Raw genomic sequence first — 21,982 nt, forward strand, 5'->3', positions numbered from 1 at the left:
GTTTCCATGAGACTGATGCCAATTAACATACTTTATTTGCATATAATAAAGTGGGATATTTTTAGTGTTGTTTAGCATAGTTAGTTTTAGCTATGGCAAATAGCAACAAAATAAAGAAATTGAAATGTAATGAACTGTTCGAGGGGAATTTGTTAATGAGAATTCTTCCTTGGAAAGCTTGCTGCTTGAAAGAAGGAAAGCTGATTTATCTGGGAACTTAAAACTTCCACTGGATGATATGTTCCAGATTTTCAGACTATTGGATGGATACGGTGAGCTTCTAAATCCTCCCTACTCCATGTGTTTGATCATGTCACTGCTAAAATTAGGCAGCAAGAAGCTTAATTTATAGTAATGTAAGAATGATAAGCAGATAATGACATTTACACAGCAGTTATGGGCTGTTTATCCGCAGGACTATTGAGGGAACGGGGAAATAAATGCCTGGGAGTTGGCAAAACACTAACAGCAAAAGTGGACTTCCACTTGCATAAAGCACAGGAACAGGACTTCTAATTTTATTTCCAAAATCTCTTTGTGTAAACTCAATTATTTCTATTGACAGGGAGCAACAATTTTGAAAATGTCATCTTGTTTTCATCTACACAGACAGATATTTCCTGAGTGGCAGAAGACAAAAGCTAGCTCTCTGAAAGTTGCTTGAAAAATAATCAGTTCCTACACAAATTCAAGATAATATTTGACTTTTTTTTGTCACTGTACAAGGATCTGAGTCTTATTTACACTTCGGACATGAGACTGGATACAATTTTAAAACTCCTACGTATCTGTCACATTGATTCAAATTACACAAGAAATGTTCACATCTGTCATATTGATTGAAATGATGTAATAGTTTCTCCATGTTTAAAACCTAAAAGTATGTTTAATTTATAAATGCAAACATTTAATTTAAGTAATGCTATCCTGAAATCAGCTTCACACACCTCCGTCTCTTCTTTTCCATGTTATCAGTTCTTTCTTTTTCAAGAGAAGATCCAATTAACAAAACCATGTTCTTTTTCCTTTCATTCACTCTCCCATTTTCTTCTCTCATTCCCAGTCCCTATTCCCGGCAATCCTTATCAGATTTTCATTTTACCCCTCCTTCTTTACCAGTAATCCTGTAATTTGCTGTTTGTAGGGTTTCTTCCCTTGTTTGTTGATTGGTTTTTGTTGCAACTCTTCACAAATATCCCAGTATACATAAAATGATATCTGTCTCCATATTTTACTAAATCCTACATTTGACCTAATTTCCCTCTCATATTTCTGCTGAATTTTCCTCCTGTCTATTAGTTCTAAAATAAAATAATGCATTGCCTGCAACTATGACCCCAGATGGCTTTCTGACAACTTCACCTTTTCCCAAGTTGTCTTTAATTTCAGATGCCTACAACCCACTTGACTCTTTTGAGGTCATTATTAGTGATGTGACCAAATCTCAGGACTCCTTCCACCTCCACAGCCTGTGATGTTATAGCTCATATTGGGACTGAGAAATATTGTCCTCTCTTGACTCACCGTTGAAAAAGATGGAAAGGTTTTTTGGTTTTGTTTTTTTTTTTTTTTTCTTTTCTTGTTTTATTTTTCAAATTATTGCCAATTCCTTAACCTTTCTTTCAGCTGTGGGAGATGTCCATCCTGAATTTCAACAGATACCTCACCAGGCTCTCTTTTTACCTCTTAGTATTCTACTTGTGGGTTTTTCTAGGTGATTTCTTCCAATTTCGTCAACGCAACTGTGATATCTAGAATGCTATTTCTCCACTTTTCATTACCCATACCTGATTTACCCTTGAGCCTAAAACACTGAAGTTAAGATAACCTTCCTGAATTTTGGCTCTGATTTTATCAGCTTCTCTCTGTATCCTTTCCTGGCACTCATTTCCCTTCAGTGCCTTTTTGAATAGAAGTGAGGAGCATCCATTGGGCACTCATCTGTAATCTTATCTCGTATCTTAATGTGTAGTTTGTTGTTCCAGGCTGACAATGCCATTTTCAGTTGCCCTTACATCTTTGTCTCTCAGAAGTTCTTTCATATATGTATTTCAGGCTTTCTTCTAGAAAACTATGCCCAAAATAGACTTTAAAAAAGACTATGAAGCCTTCCTTCAAAGTTATCTTAAATCCCACTACTTTCATGATGCAGTCAGGAAACAAAATTGATACCAGGCTGTGGTATTTTCAGTGGGGAGTGCTTGTTTTAATTTATTTGTAGATTTAAAAAAATACTGTGTGCTACATTTTACAGCCTAAATATCTAGACTATCCTAAATACATACTCTTCCTCTCCTGCTCCCATCTTGTGGGTTTTTTCTTCAGTTTTTCTTATAAATATTGCAAGGGTTTTTTGGGGTTTTTTTTGCTTTAAAAAGTGCTTTTTGGGCATGCACAGTAACCAGTACAATATCCCATGACATGACAAATAATACTAACTTAATTTTTTTTTTTTTTAGCTCCATTCACATGACACTGATAAGATTTCAGAAAGCACTTACTCTGCCCAGACACCTGTAGTAGCACATGCACAGCAATAAGACTCAGTGCTAAATTATGTGATGCCGAAAAAGTAATTAAGTTCGAAGATGTCAGATGGTTTGATACATTAATATTGTCTACTTACTTCATAGCATTGAAATACTGTAAAAATGTAGCTTGAAAACAAATCTTTGTGTGTTTTCAAACAAACACTTCTATCAATATCTTTTCACAATCAGGATTTCACGCCTATTTTTAGGATAGTGATGTAGATAGGGATTCGCATTGCTGCCAGCCAGAACTGTCCCTATCAGGACAGAATAAGGGGATGAAGAAGTATTTATTTTCTGTGTATATACAATGCCAGACATAAGAGGATCACAAGTAACTAACAGATAAGAAAACAGTTGAAATAAAGTTGGTTAGCAAATATTTTAATTTCTGAAAGGTGTGAGAATCTCAGACCATTTCTGATCAGCATATTTTAATTTTATATAAACCAAAAAATTACCAAATACACAAAGGTCAAGCCCACTGGATTGCATAACTTATAAATCACTTCAAGAGAGTTAAGTGTGAAAGCTGATATGAAAGTGTGAGTTGTTAACCACCGTCACAGCTGACTGAGCGTTTTGTTTATTCTCTAACCAGATTCTGCTTCAGGAGCCTGTACCACAACTAATTAACCATAATGCTTTATAATTGTATAAACAGAATATATAACAGATCTTTATGATATATAATTAATTCTGCCCGTAAGGAAAGCTTTTGTAAGTCAAACCATGTGCTGTTGGAGAACTGCCTCTTTACGTTCTCCCTTATAAGTCATGTATATTTCCCTGCCAGCAGAGCTCTGGGAACATTCTAGAAAATAATGTTCGTTAAGGCCTGCCAGGTGTTTTCTTACAGACTGACTACTGGGAGCTCCATCTCTGAAGCTGAGGTGGTTGCAGCTGCCTCTGCTCCTCCCTTTATGCAGACTGCAGTGAGGAAAAGCAGTTTGGTACAGAAAATTTTCTGGTTTTAAAGATCAAACTCGCTGTTGTTAGTTATTTGTTTAATCTTGAGTTTTGTCAGCCTTACTTTTCTGTATTTTTTTGTGTATTAAATTCCAGGCTGAACTCAATCATTGATGCAAGGGCAGAACAAGAACCCAGACAAACAGAAACAATTTGGTTTTTGGATTATGACCCATGAATAAGCACCACTCAATATAGTTAAAAGATGGCCATTCTACCATCTGCTGTTTGATTTGCTTGTCCTTCCTACGGAAGACAAACAAACAACAAACATGCTTGAGTTCAGGAGACCTGGGAGATCAGACAACTGATTTCACTATATGAAGACCTTTTTCTTGAAGTGACAGAAAAGGCAACATCCATCTGTAAGACCTGTTGAATCAAAGGAGTGAATCACCCTCACATCAGCCTGGAGCCTTGTGTGTCCCAGACCACAGCTGGTAGCAGGCTGGAAACAGCAGGCTTAGGAGAGCTGAAAGTACCGTGAAAGACTCCACCAGACTGTTTGCAGAGAAACCCTACCTTTGTAAAATGCTAATCAGAGCCAGCAAATTTCCAAGCATCCCAAGATGAGAAAACTCATCCGCCCAGTACTCTGCTGATGGTCTAGTAGGAGATCCATTTCTAAGGGCCACTGTGCCTTAGGACATCAGCTCACACTTTGGACATCTTAAACGTACATAGTAAAAGAAGTAATATGAAGGTAAGCTGTTTGCTGGAAGAAAAAAGAAAAAGGGAAAGAAGGAGAAGAAACAAAAGAAAGAGTTAGCAAAGAGCAGAAGCCTCCTTGATCTAGCCATCACTTGGCTGAATGGGAGGCACAGGTTCACATTACACTCCTTTGGAATGATAATCACACCCTTCTTTGAGGCTGACACACCACTGGGAGGATTATCTTCGCAGGGCAGCCCAGATCCTTCTCACTGATAAAGCTGCTGTATCTGAAAAGTATTTGGCAGAACTGTCACCATACACACAAACAGAGGAGCTGACTCTCCTAACCTCAGAGGCTTGGTATGGGGAGTTGTCTGCATCAGCTCCTGTGCCCTCCAGATCAACTCTACAGATCACCTATGTAACTTGGAGAAGAAAACACGGCTTCCTTGGGGAGCTTTGAGGTGGTTTTATTAATGGTTTCCAAACCTTTTGAGGTAACATTTTCAAGGTAACAAGCTTTTTTTTCAGCCATTACTTTCCCACCCACATCCACTTCTGAACATACAGCTTTCTTCTGTCTCCTTGTGGGCTAAGAAGTCACAAAAAAAATCTTCTTTTTTGCTTTTCTTTCTAAAATTAAGAGATACTGCTTCTTCTACCCTTGCATGATCGACTGCACTTATTACTCCCTTTTTCTAGACTCCTAATGAGTTATGTCACATATCAGCATTTTTTCAGATACATTTTCTGGTAAACAATCCTGTTTATTGGTAGAGCCAAAGCCATAACTCAGTACTACAGGGGAAGGTCTTCCCCTTGAGACCTTTCATCAAGGGTGCATAATAACTGAGCAATTACATCAAAGACTTTGGTTTCTGCATGATGGCACTGATCCCCACTGTTTATTGGAAAGCTCTATCTCCACCAGCAGTGGTTACATTCTATCTTGAGCATCAGGGAAATAATGCCTGTTTACATCTACTTGGCTGGCATGTAGAAGTTTGAATTCCTTCAAGTAACATGTGTGCTTTTTGTCATTTAGGACTAAAAAGAATCTGAAGAAATTATCCAGTAGATGTGCTTCACTGGAACTGCTCTAATCTCTCAGAGAAAGAACTCTCTTTATGGCCAAATAACGCTTATAGATAGATTTGCCAAACAACGCTTTTCTTTCCAAGGACCCATAAATCTCAGAGTACTTTTGAGAGTAATAAATGTTGCAATAATGTTGTTCTTGATTACAGGCAAGACTATAACAGCTCTGACTGGTAGTGATTCCATAATTATATTTGATTACAGACAGGCTCTGTGCAATGCAAGGGGGTTGTTTGTTGCCTTCTATCAGTCCTGGATTCCACTGGGTTCCACTGGAGACCAAGAGCACGCCATGCCAGCATACACAGCTTACTCAGCTGCCTTCCTCAGAGCTTTGTCACTAAAGCAAAGCATTTAATAGCAGGAGCTGTGATAGTCGGGTGTGCAAAAACTTTTATGGAACTGTAATTAAGTCACTATGTAACTACATCAAGTGAGGGCCACTGCCTAAGAGGATCCTGAATTTCAGGAGCTCTTGAGGACCTGATCTTGCATACTTCATAGTGTGCAGGGGCTAAAGTTACTCATGCCTTTATTACAAGGACAGTAAGGGCCAAAGTGACAAGGAGAAATAAACTGTACCTGTAACATTTTCCACACTTTCTATTAGTTAAGAATTTTAAAGAAGGAAAAGCTCCATTAAGTCAAACAGCCCTCCCTCTGTCAATGAACAATAAAAAAAAAATCATGCCTTACAATTTATTCTCCAGTGCTTTGTTTATTTGGTATTAAATGACTCATGGAATAAGGTTTCCACCTCTCCCCGTGGGAGATTATTCCAGCTGCTGAGGGCCTACTAGCAGTTCCCTTTCTTTCTTTTCTCTTTTAATGATGCTGAAGTTTTGCATTATATTTTAGTTTGGGATGTAAGAGAGATAAAGGTAATTCACATCCCCAAACTTGCTTTAAGATGCAATTAAAGCTGTTGACATGAACTCAGAAATCCAAGGAAACATGCAGTTAAAATAGAAATCCATCATATAATCCATCACTTAAATACTCAACACAACACTTTTAAGCTAACTGCACACTTCCTTGCTTTTACAGGTTTGTTCCTTACTGTTAGGTAAATGCACTTTAATTGTATTTAGCATATTGTATTGTAAATTAGCATTAGGCAAACGCCTAAAGCCTGTTTTATAGCTGTCACACCAACAGACCACATTTACAAATAAATATTTGTTTCTACAGGTGAGTATATTACCTGCTTGGAAATGATAATTATTTCCAGCATTTTGACTCAGTGCTGTGATTCTACTCTGGTTCCACAACCTGTTCTATGCACCGAATGGAACATTCTTACAAAGAACACTTTGCTTATAGAGTAGCATGTTCTAAAATTCTTTAAATGTGTCTCTCTGATGCATTTTATTGTTGTTATTTTTACCAGGCACTGCGAAATCTATTTAAAAAGAGACTATTCTCCTGCTTTAAAAATTCATAGTGTGTTTACCTCCCAGTAGTAGTTGTGGAGTCCACCATGTCACTCAACAGCATCCCATTTGGCTGGTAAAGGAACAGTGATGACAAGTTGCAAATAAAATTGAGTCCTGTTTGTTGTGCCTAGAAAGAAAGGTCGTGGTGAACAAGGCTTTATTTGTCAGAAACAGGGAAGCAGGATAACTAGAGGGGTAGAAGCAACCCAGAAAAGGACTCTCTGAAATGAAGGTTGAAGTTCCCTAACCCTCAGGTTTGCCTTTTAAACCAGTATTGTCAAAATGTACCTTTATTAACACCAGGACTAATCTGACAGCTAGGACACTGGTGTGGTGGGGGCATTCATGCTTAATGCAGTTCAAAAAACACAACACAAAACCAGATACAGACCAAATCAAGAAATGTTAATAGAAAGATGTCAGGGACTCTACTATCAGACACTTATTACTGTTTTAATGGATCATAATGGCTTCAAATCTACCTTGTTAGGAGCATGCTGCTCATTTAAAAAGTTTAATATCATATAAATCAAAGTGCTGTACAATACATTTGTGCTTTCCTAATATCCTTAGCAAGGTAACTGCACACATGAAATGGTGCTTCTCCTTTCTTTTATTATATTGGTGTGAATGGTAATAGCTATAATAATATCATTGTATTCAAATTGCTGCTGGCATTTGCTTACTGTTTCTACCTCTTCCACTAAAGATAGTACTGCTGTGCACAATACACACTACCTAAGTACTCTGATAACAATTTTTTTCCTCACAGATGGTTCTATAATGTAGCACGAAGCTATTTTAAGGAATAATTACTTCTGTTATGTCAACATGAAGTGTTGCATTATTTTGCTATTATTATTGATATCTTTTAGATAAGAGACTGGCAAGAGAAATTATAGTAAAGAACTGCTAGAAGTGTCCATCACATTTAACATGGCAGGTTTTCAGAATACCAGCCATTTTACCTGTATTTCAATCAGCTTCACTTTGGAGAATATCAACAACACATACTTGTCCAAAAGTGTCCTCATACCAAATGCCTAAAAACAAAAAGAGGGAAAATAAACCTGCAAGATCCCTCAGCTCCTCATCTGAAAGAACTTGGGCTCAGCCCAGCTGAGCAAATCAGACTTCTTTCCACATTATGAACTGGGGAAGGGAGATGGAGATGGTGGTTGAGTCAAGCAACCAAACTCAGAATAGTAATGTAGGGCAGGATTGCTGCCTGCAGGAAACTCAGCTTCCCATGGGATATGGTCTGACATGGTTAATTGCCAGTAAAGGAAAGCCTTGAACAGAGTTACCTGTACCAACGAACAGAAAGAAAAACTTCAGACTAAATGCAGAGCTGGAAGGAAGGTGTGGTGATTTTAGCTGTGTGTTGAATGTTTGCCTTTATGTTAAAGCAGATGCCGAAGGAATACATAAGTCAGAAGTCCAAAGTGGTTGGCCTATTTTCCTGAAGAAGAATGTAGTAATAGGTCTGATTCCAGATGAGATAAGGCTTTGTTATAACAAACGTAATGTTAATGGGCAGGTTCTGGTTTAAGTGACTTATTCAGTATCACAAAAAGACTTCTGACAGATAGGAAAAAAAAGGAAAATTATCTATAATGGTATTTAATTTTCTTAAGGGAAAATCTTACAGCTGGCTCTTATTCTGTAGTTTCCTGGCTTGTTCATTATGCAGTCCTCACTCCTAGTAACAATCCTTTGCACTGAATGAAATAATGTTAACAGTAGCATTTGACTAAAAAGAAAGTGCTATATAATACCTTCTGGCTGAAATTCGACTGTAAACTTGATTCTGAAATTTTCTGAAGTTTGTGAATATTCATAAATACTAAGTTTGACCTGGTATAAATACTGTTGGACCGTAGTGCATTTTCCCCATATCCAGGAAAAAAAGACACAAGAAAAAGAAACCAAACACTTGACCACATGCTTGACCCTAAATTGGATGATCAGAAGTGTTAAGGTAAGTCCTCAGTAGTGGGTTTCCTTTTGTTGTTGGAAGATAACTTGAGCATGTAGTGACTTGAAAGTGATCATGAGTTGGAAGTCTCATCCCTGGCTAGTATCAACAAAGCCAGCAGTGGGGATAATGATGTATCAGCAGCCCTGGAGAATTCAAGAGCTCAAATGCAAGGTAATTCCCAAGAGGCTTGAGGATAGAGAGTGCTTGGCTGATCTGAGGAGATCATATCTGTGCCACTGAGCATTTGGGAGCAGTGAGAAGATGGAGTGTGGTTGATGAAGGCAGTGTCTGTTTGTCAAAAATCCTTGTAGTAAAAATAATTCCATATATGTTTTTCCCCATTACTGTCTTATTCTAGCTAGAACTTTGTTTGAAGGCAAAACAGGCCAAAAATGAAACCTGCATCTCCACAGCTTGAGACAGATATTTTCTAGGAAAATGGGCCACTGCTGCTTCAGCAGAGCTGCTCAGCTCCAGATAGCAGTTGCATTTCACATGAGGGCCCTTACTGCAGGTAAGGATGTTCCCATTCCTGCCTAGGGATGCTCCAAGCCCGCAGAGGCAAGCCTGTTTGAGTCTCAGTTTTGTATTTGAGAGCTGCAGTTTGGGTCATTAGGGGTTGCTCTAGTTTTTGGCCCTAGATAATGTTTTCTGGTCATCTCTTTCAGAATATTACTGGGATGTAAGTACTTTTTCTAGTTATTTCTCTCTTCCCAAATGTAATATTCCCAATTGTATATTCATTACAAATAAGAGAAACACAGGGAATGGACGTTAACATACATGAAGATAAATGCACCCTTTCTCATTACTGTTTTGTGTTAGATGCTGTGTGAATACCTCAGAGACACTCACAAAGGACTTGATTACAAGTGGAATGGGGAAAGGGCAGCAAAGAAAACACAGAGGGAGATAAGAGTGACACAAAAATGATGAAACAAGCAGATAGATACACTGGGAGCAGAGTATTGATGGCCTTATGCCCTGGTAAGGGCATGGAAACAAAAGTTATGTCCAGATTTGAAGAGTTTGCCTTCTCTAAAACCTTCAAGTAGGAACAAAATAAGGATTAGGATTGCATAGTGTCCAATGATTGCTTAAAACTTCTCAGTTTCCATGGCTCATGGCACTCGTGTAAATCTGTTTCTGACCTCAAGAGATGAACCCGTTATCAATTGATAATAGTAGGAGAGATGTGAGTAATTTTGTTTCACTCTTGCCTGTCACTGCCCCGCTCCTAGAGTTCACTCCCTTGCTGTTGTGCTCTTGCTGTGATGTATAATTTCCACTGCTCTCAGGATGTCTCTCCCAGAAGCTGTGTTAAGGATGTCCTTTTTCTCCCAGAAGGCTTTAAGAGTCAGAAATACCTGTCACCTCCAGCAGAAACTCCCTTAAGCACATGCCAGCTGGCAAGGTAGTTCCTTAAAGTGGTAAGGAGAAGCGAGAAATGCCTTTAACATGGCTTTTGAAAAGTTGAAAAGGGTATTTAAGGCAAACATGGGTTTTTGAAAGATATGAAGATTCTGATAAAGCTCAGTTTTTACTTCACTTTCCCTATAAGATCTTCTTGATATTATACAGCAGTGGTGTTCCCTGAGGGAACTACTCTGGAACCTAGCTGAAAAACAGTGAAAAATTCAACAGTTGGTATGCCACTTTAAAATACTCTCTTCTAGAAGAATACTCTTTTAATCTTTTCTGAAATCACTTTTTCCTAGGCACATGACACGGTGCTGTTACATGCAGGTTAACTCCAGTTTAGAAGGAATTAGGATGGAAATAACTTTTGGGGAGCAAAGTCTCCCCACTACAGCTGCTGATGTGCCTGGTAACAGTTTGGCTGGAAGCAGTCCCAGTGGATCTTTTCTTCTCTGGTTGCTGTGAAGGCAAGTGAAGTGGTGATTCAGTTTGGACTGTAAGGCTGTGGCATGGTCCTCAGCTTGTTTGGGAGGAAGACTTGCTATGATATTTTACTCTAATATGCCCTGTGGGGTTCGTGTGGCTGTTCTTGTTTTAGGGCTGGTGGGATTTTCTTTGTCAGACATTCACCTTGTCTTTACACATCTATTCTTCCTATCCAAATACCTTGCTTGTTCTATGTGCAAGAACATGGAAATGGTAAAATTTAGCCATTGTAAAATAGTATTTAAACAGACAAATTCAAGAGTTCCACTAGCTCATCCTTATTTTGGTCTGACATAACCCTCAGCATTGGCAATAGCTGGAATGTATCAGCTGTTGTTAGTCAAAGGTGTACTTTCTTTCTCAGCTGACACCAGATGATTTTTGGTCTGCAAGACACTACTGTATCAGCAATGTTATCTGACAAAGGTACAGATGTAGGAAAACGTGCTTACTGTTTAAAACGCTGCTGATATTACTGTTTGGCAGATGGCTACTACAGGTGAATGCTTCCCAGTCATTTTAAGCCCAATGCAGTGAAGCAGAAAAAAAATAAACTAGATGGACTTCATAGCTGTGATTAAGCACAGTGCAAAATCCTTGGGGGGAAAAGTCTCTACAGCCCAGATTTACAAACAAATTTGGCTCACGCCAGCAGAAAACAAAAAGACCGGACTAGTGGAAAAATACACGGTTGCTGATTTTTCTTAAAAATTAATTTATACGAGTGGCTTTGTTGACTGAGCACATTCACGTGGACGTGCGGTGTATTATTCCAACCCTTTCTGTAACATAACCACGGTGACTGCATCACATGGGGCTAGTGCAAACAAAGTCTTGCTAACAGCCCATGAATAGAAGCATTTTCCAAGAATACGGTTTCTCATTGGGACTATCGACTGATTCCTGTGCTACCAAGGGAGAAGGATAGCTATGGACAGCTCTGGAGGTATATAAGTGCAGTAATCTGAAGCGTGCAAAACAAAAATGAGCGTTTGCTGTATAATCAGAAAATGGTACAAGGGATATAGTTAATTCTGTGACACTTAATGATTCCTGATCGGTAGGCAGTATCTAAAATAAGAGAGGGTATCGTGTTAAACATTCTACTTTATGTATATTCCCTGTCCTTTTTGTTCTCCTAATGTTTGAATCTGAGAGGCCATCACTGAGCTGACTTCCTCCACATAGCAAGACTCCCTGCATTTTCCCTTCTCCTCCATTAGCATCCTATTTGCATCAGACCCAAAATAAGCACTGTTTTCTTGATGGACTCAGCTCAACTTATCTTTCTGATCTCACATCCATTTATTTTCTTAGCTATTAAGCTATTCATCCTAACCCTCATTTTGTTTCTCACTGTCTCAGGTTATGAATTCATCTAATGGCAGCTCTTTTTCCTAGAACAAAAGCACTTTCCAAAAATATCGCTGTAAAACTTTTTCTTTTCCTCTTGACATTCCCCAAGAAGCGTTTTTGGATGCATGTTAGGAAAAACAGAGTAATATTCTATATACACTTATAGGAAATGATGAAACCACACTTATTTAGACTTTGAAGAACATCTTGATTTTTTAACGAAAGTAGAAATACTGTCAAGGTTTGATGGACGTGAACAGACTTTGTTGAAATTCTGGCTGTTTCTGAGCGGAGTAAGCGTGTGAAGAGGCCGACAGTCCCCTGGGAATAGGGACAGCGCAAGACTTGGTCCAGAGCACTGCCTCTCTTAGTCAGTGTTAAGTCGGCACCCCGTATAGTCCACTTTGAACTCAGAAGCCCACGCTGGCACCTCAGCCAGCGCACCCCACGGCCGCTCTGCCGCCGTGCCCCGGCCCGGCACCGCCGCGCCCGCGCCCGCCCCTGCCGCGCCGCCACATCCCACTTCCCCCGGCCCGCCTCTGCGCCGCCGCCACACCCCCGCCGCGCCGCCCTCTCCCATTGGCTGAGAGCGACGAGCGACAGGGCCGCCGGCCAATGGCGCCCGCGCTGGTGCCGCGGTGGCGCCCAATGGGCTGGCGCGCCCGCCACCCCTGCCCGTCGCGGCCGGGCGCTGGGGCTGCGCGGTGCCATTCGGAGGGCGGGCGGCGTGGGGAGCGGATGGTGCTGGTAGCGGCTCCCGAGCGCCGGCGAGGGCAGGAGCAAGAGCTGGCTGCGAGCGCCTCCCCCCCTCCCCATCCTTCCCGCTCCGGCTGCGTGTCCCCTCGTCGTGCTCTGCCGCCGACCGCCCTGAGCCGGCAGCGCTGTACGATGTGAGCCGCCGCTGGGCTCGGCAGCGCCCCCGGTGCTCTCGACGCTGGGGCGGGCAGCGATGGCCAGAGCCTGGCGTGGAAGCAGCAGCCGCCGTCGCCGATAGGAAGCGCCGGGGGCAGCTGGGCAGGCGGCGCGGAGACTCCCCGGGGCCGTGCAGCGCCTGTCCCGCCCCGCCCCCTCCCTCCTTCCCTCCCCTCCTCCTCCTCTCCCCGCGGCCGGTGCATGCGGGGCGCTGGGGGCCGAGCTCGGGTCCCCCGCAGCCAGCGGAGCGAGTGACCCGCGGGGGTCTTGCGCATCCCCGCTATGTCCTCGTCCAGCTCCTCGCAAACCCCCCCGTCCCACCACCAGCCCCCGCCGCAGAGGATGAGGCGCGGCGCCGCCGGGTCCCCCACCGCCGGCACGGCCGGGGGCCCCGGTAACGGCGCCGGGGGAGGCTCGGCGGGGACCAGCCGGCTGCTCCAGCCTATCCGAGCGACCGTCCCGTACCAGCTCCTGCGGGGCAACCAGCACAGCCCGACCCGGTCCCCATCCGCCTCGGTGGGCAGCAACACGGTGCCGGGGGGCGGCGGGGGTCGCGGCGGAGGCAGCCCCCCACCGCCGCCCAGTGCGACGCCGCCGCTGGCGGCGGGCGGCGGCGGAGCGGAGCCGGGCAGGGTGAAGGGCAGGCAGCGGCGGTCGCCGGAGAGCGGCGGCAGCAGGAGGAGCAGCTCACCTGAGAGACGGAGCCCCAGTTCCCCGGTGTACAGAGGTAAAGCACCGGGAGAAAGCCGGTCTCGCTTCCCTGCCCCGCGGGGGTGCTGGCCGGGCTGGGGCCGCCCAGGCTCCGGGCACTCCGGGCTCTGCTTTCCGCTGCTGGGCTGCGCCCTGCCTTCCCCCCGGGCCAGCGGGAGTGGGACACCGGGGGACTCCCGGCCCGACGGGAGGAGCCCCGCCGGAGCCTTAGGGAGCGGGTCGGGGGGCGAGGGCGAGCCATAAATCCCCCGCCCCCGGGGCAGGTGTCGTGCCCGGGTTTGCTTTGCCAAGAAGCGGGGGAAAAAGCGCTTCGTCCCGCCGCCCTGCCTCGCGATGGGGGGAGGCGACGCCTGAAATGTCATCCTCCTTCTCGGGCAAGGTGAGAATCCTGCCTAGGAAAAACACCCCCGCGCCGGCCTTGGGAGGAGCGGCGCGGGGGCGAGCCCGGGGGCCGCCGGCGGCTCCCCTCCCCGGGCGGAGAAGCGCTCGGGGGCTCCCGCGGCGGTGCTCTTGCCGCTTCTACCCTTGGCCTCGGGCTCTGGCAGCGGAGGTGTGCAACGGGGAAACGAGCCTTAAATTAACCCGATTCCCCGTCTTCAGCTGTAACTATCTAGTAGGGGTGATAATGAGTTAGATTTATATCTGGGGTGTCACAACCCAGTTCTGAAGTGTGTGTTAAAACCAAGCCTCAAATGCTCTTCCTTTCTGCGGAGCTCGGTTTCTTAAAAGACTTGCATTTTTGTAAGATCATTGGTTAAAAGATGTGATGTTTCCAAGCACGGGCTCCAAAACAAGGAAATTCCCGTATTGAGGTGTTCAAAAACAAGTCTGTCTCCTTCTGATACTTAGTACTGAATCCTTGGGACTGTAAAAAACTCAACCAAACAAAACCCACTACAAACCAATCCCCGTGTATCCAAAACAGGCCTGTAAAGTTTAAAATGTAAAATTGGTTCCCAGCAAGTCCAACTTAACCTGCGTCAGGTTGTCTGCTAAATTACTGAATGTGTTAAAGTGGCAGTGGCCATCTTACCTCCCCCACTCCCTTCTGCCTTCCCCCATCACTTGAGCAGTTGAATGAATTGGACTAAATGCACTTTTTATGTTGTCCTGCTGTAGCTATCAGGTATCGCACATCATCTCTTTCTGGGAGTGCTTTCTGTGGTTCGATACCACTTGCTTTTTCTGTCCCTTCCGTAAGTCTTAACTGTGTGTGATTTCTGTGGCAAATTGTGGTCTGTGTTGGGTGCCAGCGTGTGTTGTAGCAGTGGAATCTTACCTTCTTTCCTCTCTTCAGTTTTTATGTGTAGTAAATCCTTGCTGTCTGTAGTATTTGCAACTTGGGCAGATCTGTCATCAGAAGTGTCCTAGGTTGGGGCAGCATTTTACAAATGAGCAAAATGTCACTGCCAGTTACAAATGGAGTTAATTTGCCCTATGCATCTGCTTATGCAGATGACCTAATTGATTGTGTTATAATCTGACCAGAGATACTTTGTAATGTATTTTTCAAAAAGAGTCTATTTCTGCAGAGGGTTTTGCGTGCTTGAAAATGGAACTGAGCTTCTGTGGTTTCGATTCATTCAAGCTCTATTTAAAATTTTAAACATCACATTTTTTCTGACTGTATGGAGCACTAAATGTCCATTTCCCTTTTGCCTCTTAAACCTTTGGAAAATGCTAATGGGAAACTGGGAAAAACCAAAATATCTGTGTGCATGAGTAGTGATAGTGCTGATGATGAGCAGTAAATTATTTAATTATGGGAGCCCGGAGGAAAACATTGTAGTGGTGCAGTGTATAAAGCCTATGCTTAAGGTGTATTGGAGAGGGAGGGAATAGGGGCAATTACCTGCAAGCCAGAGAAATACTGCAAAGCTGTGAAGTACTTCATTAATGTGTATGATTTTTTTTTTTGTTGGAGGGGAGATTTTAATTTTAGAAAGTGGTTTCAGTCTTCTTCATCTGTGGGCTATTTTAGCCTTAATAAATCAGACTATAAATTAGTACTGAATGACTTTTCTGTCATTAGACTTGTTTGAGCTTGCCTCCTGGTGAACTGCGTCACAGAGCTTGATTTGGTTTAATGAGTGCAGTGTATAAAATCATAAATGGTCCGTCGAGAAATGCACCCTGTAATCTGTATGCACTGCAAAGAATTCGTTCCCCCTCCTCCAGGTCAAGCCAGCTGCTGCTGCAGAAGCTGACATCCTTTAGCAAATCCTGAATGAATGAATGAAAACAACGTGATCGCCCTAATAATGACCACAATTGCACACGTCAACAGCTTTATTTTACTGAAATACAGGCACCATTTTCTAGGGGGCGAGAGTAATAAGATACTCTATTTCTTCAGTCTTGCAAATGAAAAAAGGTTACCAAACCTCCCGTTCATCTTCCCCTCCACCCCCCCCCAAAGCTAGAGGTGTTTTTGCACAATTTGGAATATAGTTCCATGCCGTGGTACAGTATTTTGTCTTTGTTTCTCTGCTTGTTCTCAGCATTTTAGTAAATGACGTGTGAACACTAAAAACATGTTTGTAGTCTGTATGGTGATAATAGTATTTAGAAAATTGATTGCTGAGCTGGAGGACTACTGCAGTAATAATGGAGGACTTGAACAAAAAAATTAATGTTCCATTTTCAGACGTGGACCATTTTGCTGTGGCTTGTTAAACAATGCTACTCCGGCTATTTATAGTTGTTATCAGTATGCAAGTCTTGGGGAAGTGGCTTGATTAAGTTTTTTTGTCAGTTTTTCAAAGCCATTTCCCACTGCTGTAAAATGTGAGCTTAGGCTCTAGGTTTAATCCTGTTGTTTTTCTCACCAGTGCAGGAGATGTGTTTGTCTTTGGCTCTGCAGTCTGACTTGGATTGTTTCACAAATATGCTTGTTCTGGAAACTGCTTATGATTCTGATGGATAGATGTTATTCTCTTAAGACACCTGTCCCTTCCCCACCTCCTTTCAGCCTTTTTCAGTATAGATGCCTTGAACTGGCTATCCTGCTAAGCCATTTTGTGTGCATATTTTAGTGATTTGCTAGAGGTTCCTTTTATGAAGGAGATTTCTGTGCAAACACTCCAGCTTTGAGCCTCTACAGGTCAGAGCAACTACCACTGCAGGCACTGACATCACTACTACATGAATGAAAGCAGCATGGTCTGTTTTTTCTCCCATCATCATGTTTTCTACCCCTTCTTTCTAGTATACTGTGAAGGTTTTTTGTTCTGTAGCAACACCCTGCGTTGTTAGGACTGAAACTTTCAACAGTGTGATGTTTTCTTTTAAGCAAATTTGAGGACTTTTAGTTGTTAGGAAGCCATCACTGCCAGTAGCACTATTTGGTTAGTACTGTTGCTGAATGGGTGAGAAATCGTGAATGTTACGTATATATTTTTAAGGTGCTAAAAAAAGAGGGGAAAAGAGGGGAAAAACCTGATATCATAGGATAAATCTGCAATGTGCAAGTCTGTGCCTTTCTTCTTTCTTGAAATGTGTTTATTTCTTACTAGTAGATGTTTTTTATAGTGTGTGTTCATGTTTTGGAGAGCTGGCAGTGGAAAAAGTGTCTGGTTGAATGTAACAACACGTGGTTTTCTTAGAGGGAATATATCTGTTAGATCTCCGAGTGCAAAAAAGTAATGTCAACAGAATCTGAAGCTGTGTGGTTTATGACAAAGGATATTCTGGTAATAATCCAAAAAAGCCAAACCCTTGGACATGTCAAATAAAACTTGCTGTTTGCCTGTGGACACATCTTTTGAAGAAAAAAGCAGCTTGTTTTCCTCCTTGCCTTACCTGGATAAAATCAGCAGTGTCTGCTGTTATGTAAAGTAGCATGTATAAATGTGAGTGGGTTTCCTGTTTAGTTTCTTTTTTTCATGATACATTAATATTTTGGATACAAGGAGGGTGTAAATTACTTCTGTGATTGAAACTCAACACTGCTCTCACCAAATGCTTTGATTTTAGTTTTAACTCTAGTGCTACTGTAATATTTTGCCTCACATTTCTCTAACTTTCACTTACATATTTTATAGAACAAACTTTTTGCCATTCCGATTCCAAATGTTAAAGACAAGCATTAGTTTTAAGGACATATGAAAAATGCTATAATCATTTTGGCTGTTAAAGGTTCCCAGTGTCTTTTACTTCCCAAAATAACTCCTGAAGGTTTGCCAGAATGAGTGAGAGAAAGGAATTACAAAAGATGCAAAACAACCGAATAACTCAGTTCAGTGTAAGAAGTATATAAATCTGGTTTTAGGCTAGTGGAATTAGGAGTGCAGTAAAACAAATTTGTTGATCCTCTAGACTTGTAAGGGATGTCAATATTAAAAAAAAATCCAAAATTTGTACTTCAAAAGGTAGAAGTATTTTAATATCCTGGATTCAAACCATCCGATATTTTGGCATCATAAGCATTTATACCAGAGATCAAGAAGATCTTGCCTTTATTTCTAGCAAATGTAGGTAAGGAAGTAATTTTTGTGACGCTTCCTATTTCCTGATCCCTGAATAATGCAGTATTCCCATAATTGTATGGCCAAAACAGTTTTGCTCCAGCTTTGTCCCTCTCACTTCCCAAAATAGCTTTCATTGGAATATAATATGATGACATAGAAGACCCTGGCTAAATTTGATCCAGTTGTCCTGAACTCAGAGCCTTTTTAGTTACATGTTTTAACATGACTGTAAATGAGAATGGTGTATTAAATGTCTTTAATAAATAATGCTTTATAAAACAAATTAATTGAGCTTCTTTCAGGTGTTAAACTGCAGGAAGAAAAAATAGGAAGATATTTTCTCTGTTGAACTTGAATAGTGCTGTAGCAAGACATTAGCTTTGGAGACAGAACCTCCCCGTTTCATGAGAAAAAAAACCAACCTAACTTAAAAAGTGTATGATTATACCTGTTTTAAATCAGTGCTTGACCTTTAATTCTTATTCTTTGGACATAAGCAAGTATTCATGTGTTATATTTGGCCAAACTGAAGTTACTTGCCAACATCTGTGCATAGTAAAACGGTGGCGAATACTGAAATTTGGTTTCTGAAATTCATGGTTTCTGTGCTTTGTTGTTTTCTTTCCCATGGTGGTGGGGTGAATGGAGGTTCTTAAAATGTATTTTAAAATGCAGGGAGGGTAGATCAGTGGAGTGTATCTTAGACTAGTACAAAAGAAGGCACTGTTCACCAAGTCTAGACTGCTATATTGCAAAAATTCACAGTGGAAAGCCAGTTATTTTTAAAATGTGTTTTGTGCTACTACTCTATATCATTATGAAAAAAATAATGAAAATAACTCATGCAGTAATTCTGAAGTTTCAGATAAGTCTAGACTTGAAAGCAGTAGTTGTAACAATGCAAAATGTATTGGAAATAGAGTACATGCTCCTCAGTGTTTCAGTATAAGTGAATATCTGCAGTACATTTTAAATGGGGCTTTACCAGTTGATTAATTATCTTCATCTGAAGAAGGTAATATTTTTTTAACCTGCAGGGAAAACTGTTCAAGTCAGTTGACAATTACTTCAGTAGAGAACAGCGTTGCCAGCACTTGACAAAATAGGTAGTTCTTCATGGATTTCACATATGTTCTTGGGAAGTTGTTAAAGTAGAGTTTACCCAAGCATTTCTTAATAAGTATCTTTTATTGATTAAAAAAAGACCCTATATTAAACAACATAACTGGAAAATTGTGCTCAAGTATTTAACTGTCAATGATCATCATCTTGCTTTAGTGTTAGTATTTAAATGGATGTTTAAGTTAGTTTTTCAGTGCTGCCTGCTTTTGTAGTGCTTAAATAATGGCTTAAGGCATTTTCAGGCAAGTAAATTATCATTTACATCTCATCATTAGAATACATCATAGCAACTTGTCAGCCTGAGATTATGACCTTTTCCTTTGTGTCACCATTTTTAAGGTTTGGGTAATTGCAAAATGAAGAGCATCAGAGATCAGGGTGAAGGAAAATGGGTGTTTGTATTTAATAATCAAATTCTGAATAACAATTTTGAATGTATATTCACTTCCCCAAAATTAGATAGTCTTTCACTTATGCTTTTTTTTTTTTCCCATCTGATGTGACTCTGAAGCTCGTCCCTACCATACAACTAGTTTTGAATTGGAGATTAAATGCTGAGGTGTAGGAAGGGATCAGAGACTTCTGCAGCATGGATAGCACACAGAGTATCATGACCCAGTGTGTAATAGCAATCCTTTGGAATGGTGAGTCGGGCTCTCCGGTTCTTACCTTTCTGAAGCTGAGATGGTGTCCATGGAAGCCTTCATCCATGGCTGAAACTGGAAAACATGTGCTCTCAGGAATTCTTCCCTGCTCTCCTAGCTGTGTGAGTCTGGGCTTAGGACCATAGCTGTTCTTTTACATGGCCCCCTTGGATTGTCTGGTGACAACTTTGCCAATGTCTCCTGTTAGTAGGACAGAGGAAGGCGTGTAGCTCCTGGAAGTCTGTCTTGGAAGGAAGCAAGGCAGGGCAGGTGTGTTTGTGTTGAGGAGTGCCCTCAGTCTGCTGTTGCAGGCCCTGTAATACCACCATGCCCCGGGTGTGTTCATTTCACTTCTCCTCCTTTGGTATATGCACTTCCTAGCTGCTGCTGCTGATTCCTGCCAAACTATTCACCCTATTAGATTAGTTTTCTCTGACAGGGAGGAAAAGCACCCAGAAGGTGTGAGTGTCAGCACTCAAGCTATAACAGTTTTCTGCACAAAACAGTTTGTAAATGGGGGATTAACCTAAACAGTTTGTTTTAGATCAGTGAATATGGTTGTGATGGGAGGTTGTAGTTTTTTTTGTAGTAGTAGATATCTTAATTAGCTTTCCATATTAGATATTGTTGCTTTGCAGGTTGTATATATACTTCCTAGTAGGTCATAAAATGTTACGAGCTTGAGTTTTGAAACCTTAATGCAAGGTGCTGTATGGTTAGGCTTCCTTGTTTAGTATTGCATATGATGAATGATGCCACTGATGTTGGTGTTTATAGGACTTGACTTTCACTGTTGCTGGTGTTAAATTGAGGAGTAGCTGTTTGCTATGGATGTTGTTCTCACATGGGTGAATGGCAGCATTGGTTCTTACATGCTGTTTATTTTGCACAACTTGAAACTAGCTTTACCCAAACTACGCATCATTTCCTCTTTAGGAAGAAAGTGTCTCATTTTGCTCACAAGAGCAGTAGGAGTAGTTCTGTCATGGTTTTTGAATAATCTAATATCCTCTCTAGAATATTTTCTTCTCAATCTGCTGAGATACCTAAACAAGAATAGTAATTTAAGTGTCTCATTCCTTGAACAGTGCTAGTCACCTGTTTGAAGAAGGCTACCTTCAGCCTCCTTTCCTATGTCCTTACCACCAGGCATCAAGCAGTGTTGTAAACACGCTCCTGAACTTCGGGAATTAATACTTATTTCTGACAGGTCATTGCAAGATGACTGACATTCATACTTGAATGTGAAACGAATTTCTGTAGCTAAATTAATTTTAGTATTATATAAAGTACAAATCTGTCTTTTAGAAATGTTTTGTGTAACAGTAGTTACTCAGTTTTGAACTGTTTAAATGTATGGCAGTGTGGGTATAATTGTTATATTATGTGCCTTTTAATCTCAGGTGTTGTGATATACAATGCCTATTCTGGAGTTCTCAAAGAAATAATTAGTGAAGGTTGGCTAGCTGGATTACCTGGGTGTCTGTTACATTTTTTAAAAGTCTTCATAGTTAGGAAAAAACCCTCAAACATTTTATAGGTGCTTAGGCTGCAGTACAAAAATAAAAGAATCAAAACTGTAATAATTGTTTGACATTTGTCAGCATTTGGAGACCAAGCTGTCATTTGGAAATAACATGTTCTTACCAGGAAACAAGCTTTTGTTATTCACTGTTCAATTACTAGCTAATTCAATTAATTGTAGTCTGCAGAAGTTACCCTGTGAATACATACCCCACTTCAAATTATGCCATGAAGTCAGAAGTTGGCTATTAGGGAGCAGATTACCTAAGTGGAAATATACAGTCCCAGTTTGTGAACATGTAGCTCTCAGGGATAACAGTGCAGTTGTTTTTCTTAGATGAAGTGCTGTATCCATGCTGGATCAGAAATGTTGCTGGATAAACCTTGAAAATTTTGTGCTGTGTTCCCATAACTCAGGCTACAGAGGGACAGCACAGAGGAGCCAGCTCTACAAGAGCTATGAGTTTCTGTAGGTATTTAACATGATCGGTCCCAGTGCCACTCTTTCTGCATGCCATGGCAGAGCTCCCTAGCCCAGAAGGACTAGAAGATGGTGGTGGCTATAGTAGGTACCTCAGTGGTGCTGTCTGTGCTCTGGAAAGGTTTGGTGAATCCAGTGCTCACACATGGAGTCCAGTTCTGTGCTGCGTGTCAGCTGGACAATCTCTTT

At 41.6% G+C, this 21,982-nt stretch overlaps 1 protein-coding gene across 3 annotated transcripts in view; it reads left to right on the top strand.

Moving 5' to 3' along the window:
- The first annotated feature begins 13,094 nt into the window (after window positions 1-13,094).
- GLCCI1 (glucocorticoid induced 1) overlaps window positions 13,095-21,982 on the top strand; it is a 51,052-nt gene continuing 42,164 nt past the window's right edge. For all 3 annotated transcript variants that reach the window (XR_005255958.1, XM_038129175.1, XM_038129176.1), the window contains exon 1: window positions 13,095-13,569. Coding sequence is in view for 2 of the 3 variants with exons in the window: in XM_038129175.1 (XP_037985103.1) it covers window positions 13,125-13,569 (445 nt within the window). In the remaining variant the exon portion in view is untranslated. The remainder of the gene's footprint in view (window positions 13,570-21,982) is intronic.

This window comes from Motacilla alba, chromosome 2, assembly GCF_015832195.1.
Source record: "Motacilla alba alba isolate MOTALB_02 chromosome 2, Motacilla_alba_V1.0_pri, whole genome shotgun sequence".
Lineage (NCBI taxonomy): Eukaryota > Metazoa > Chordata > Aves > Passeriformes > Motacillidae > Motacilla > Motacilla alba.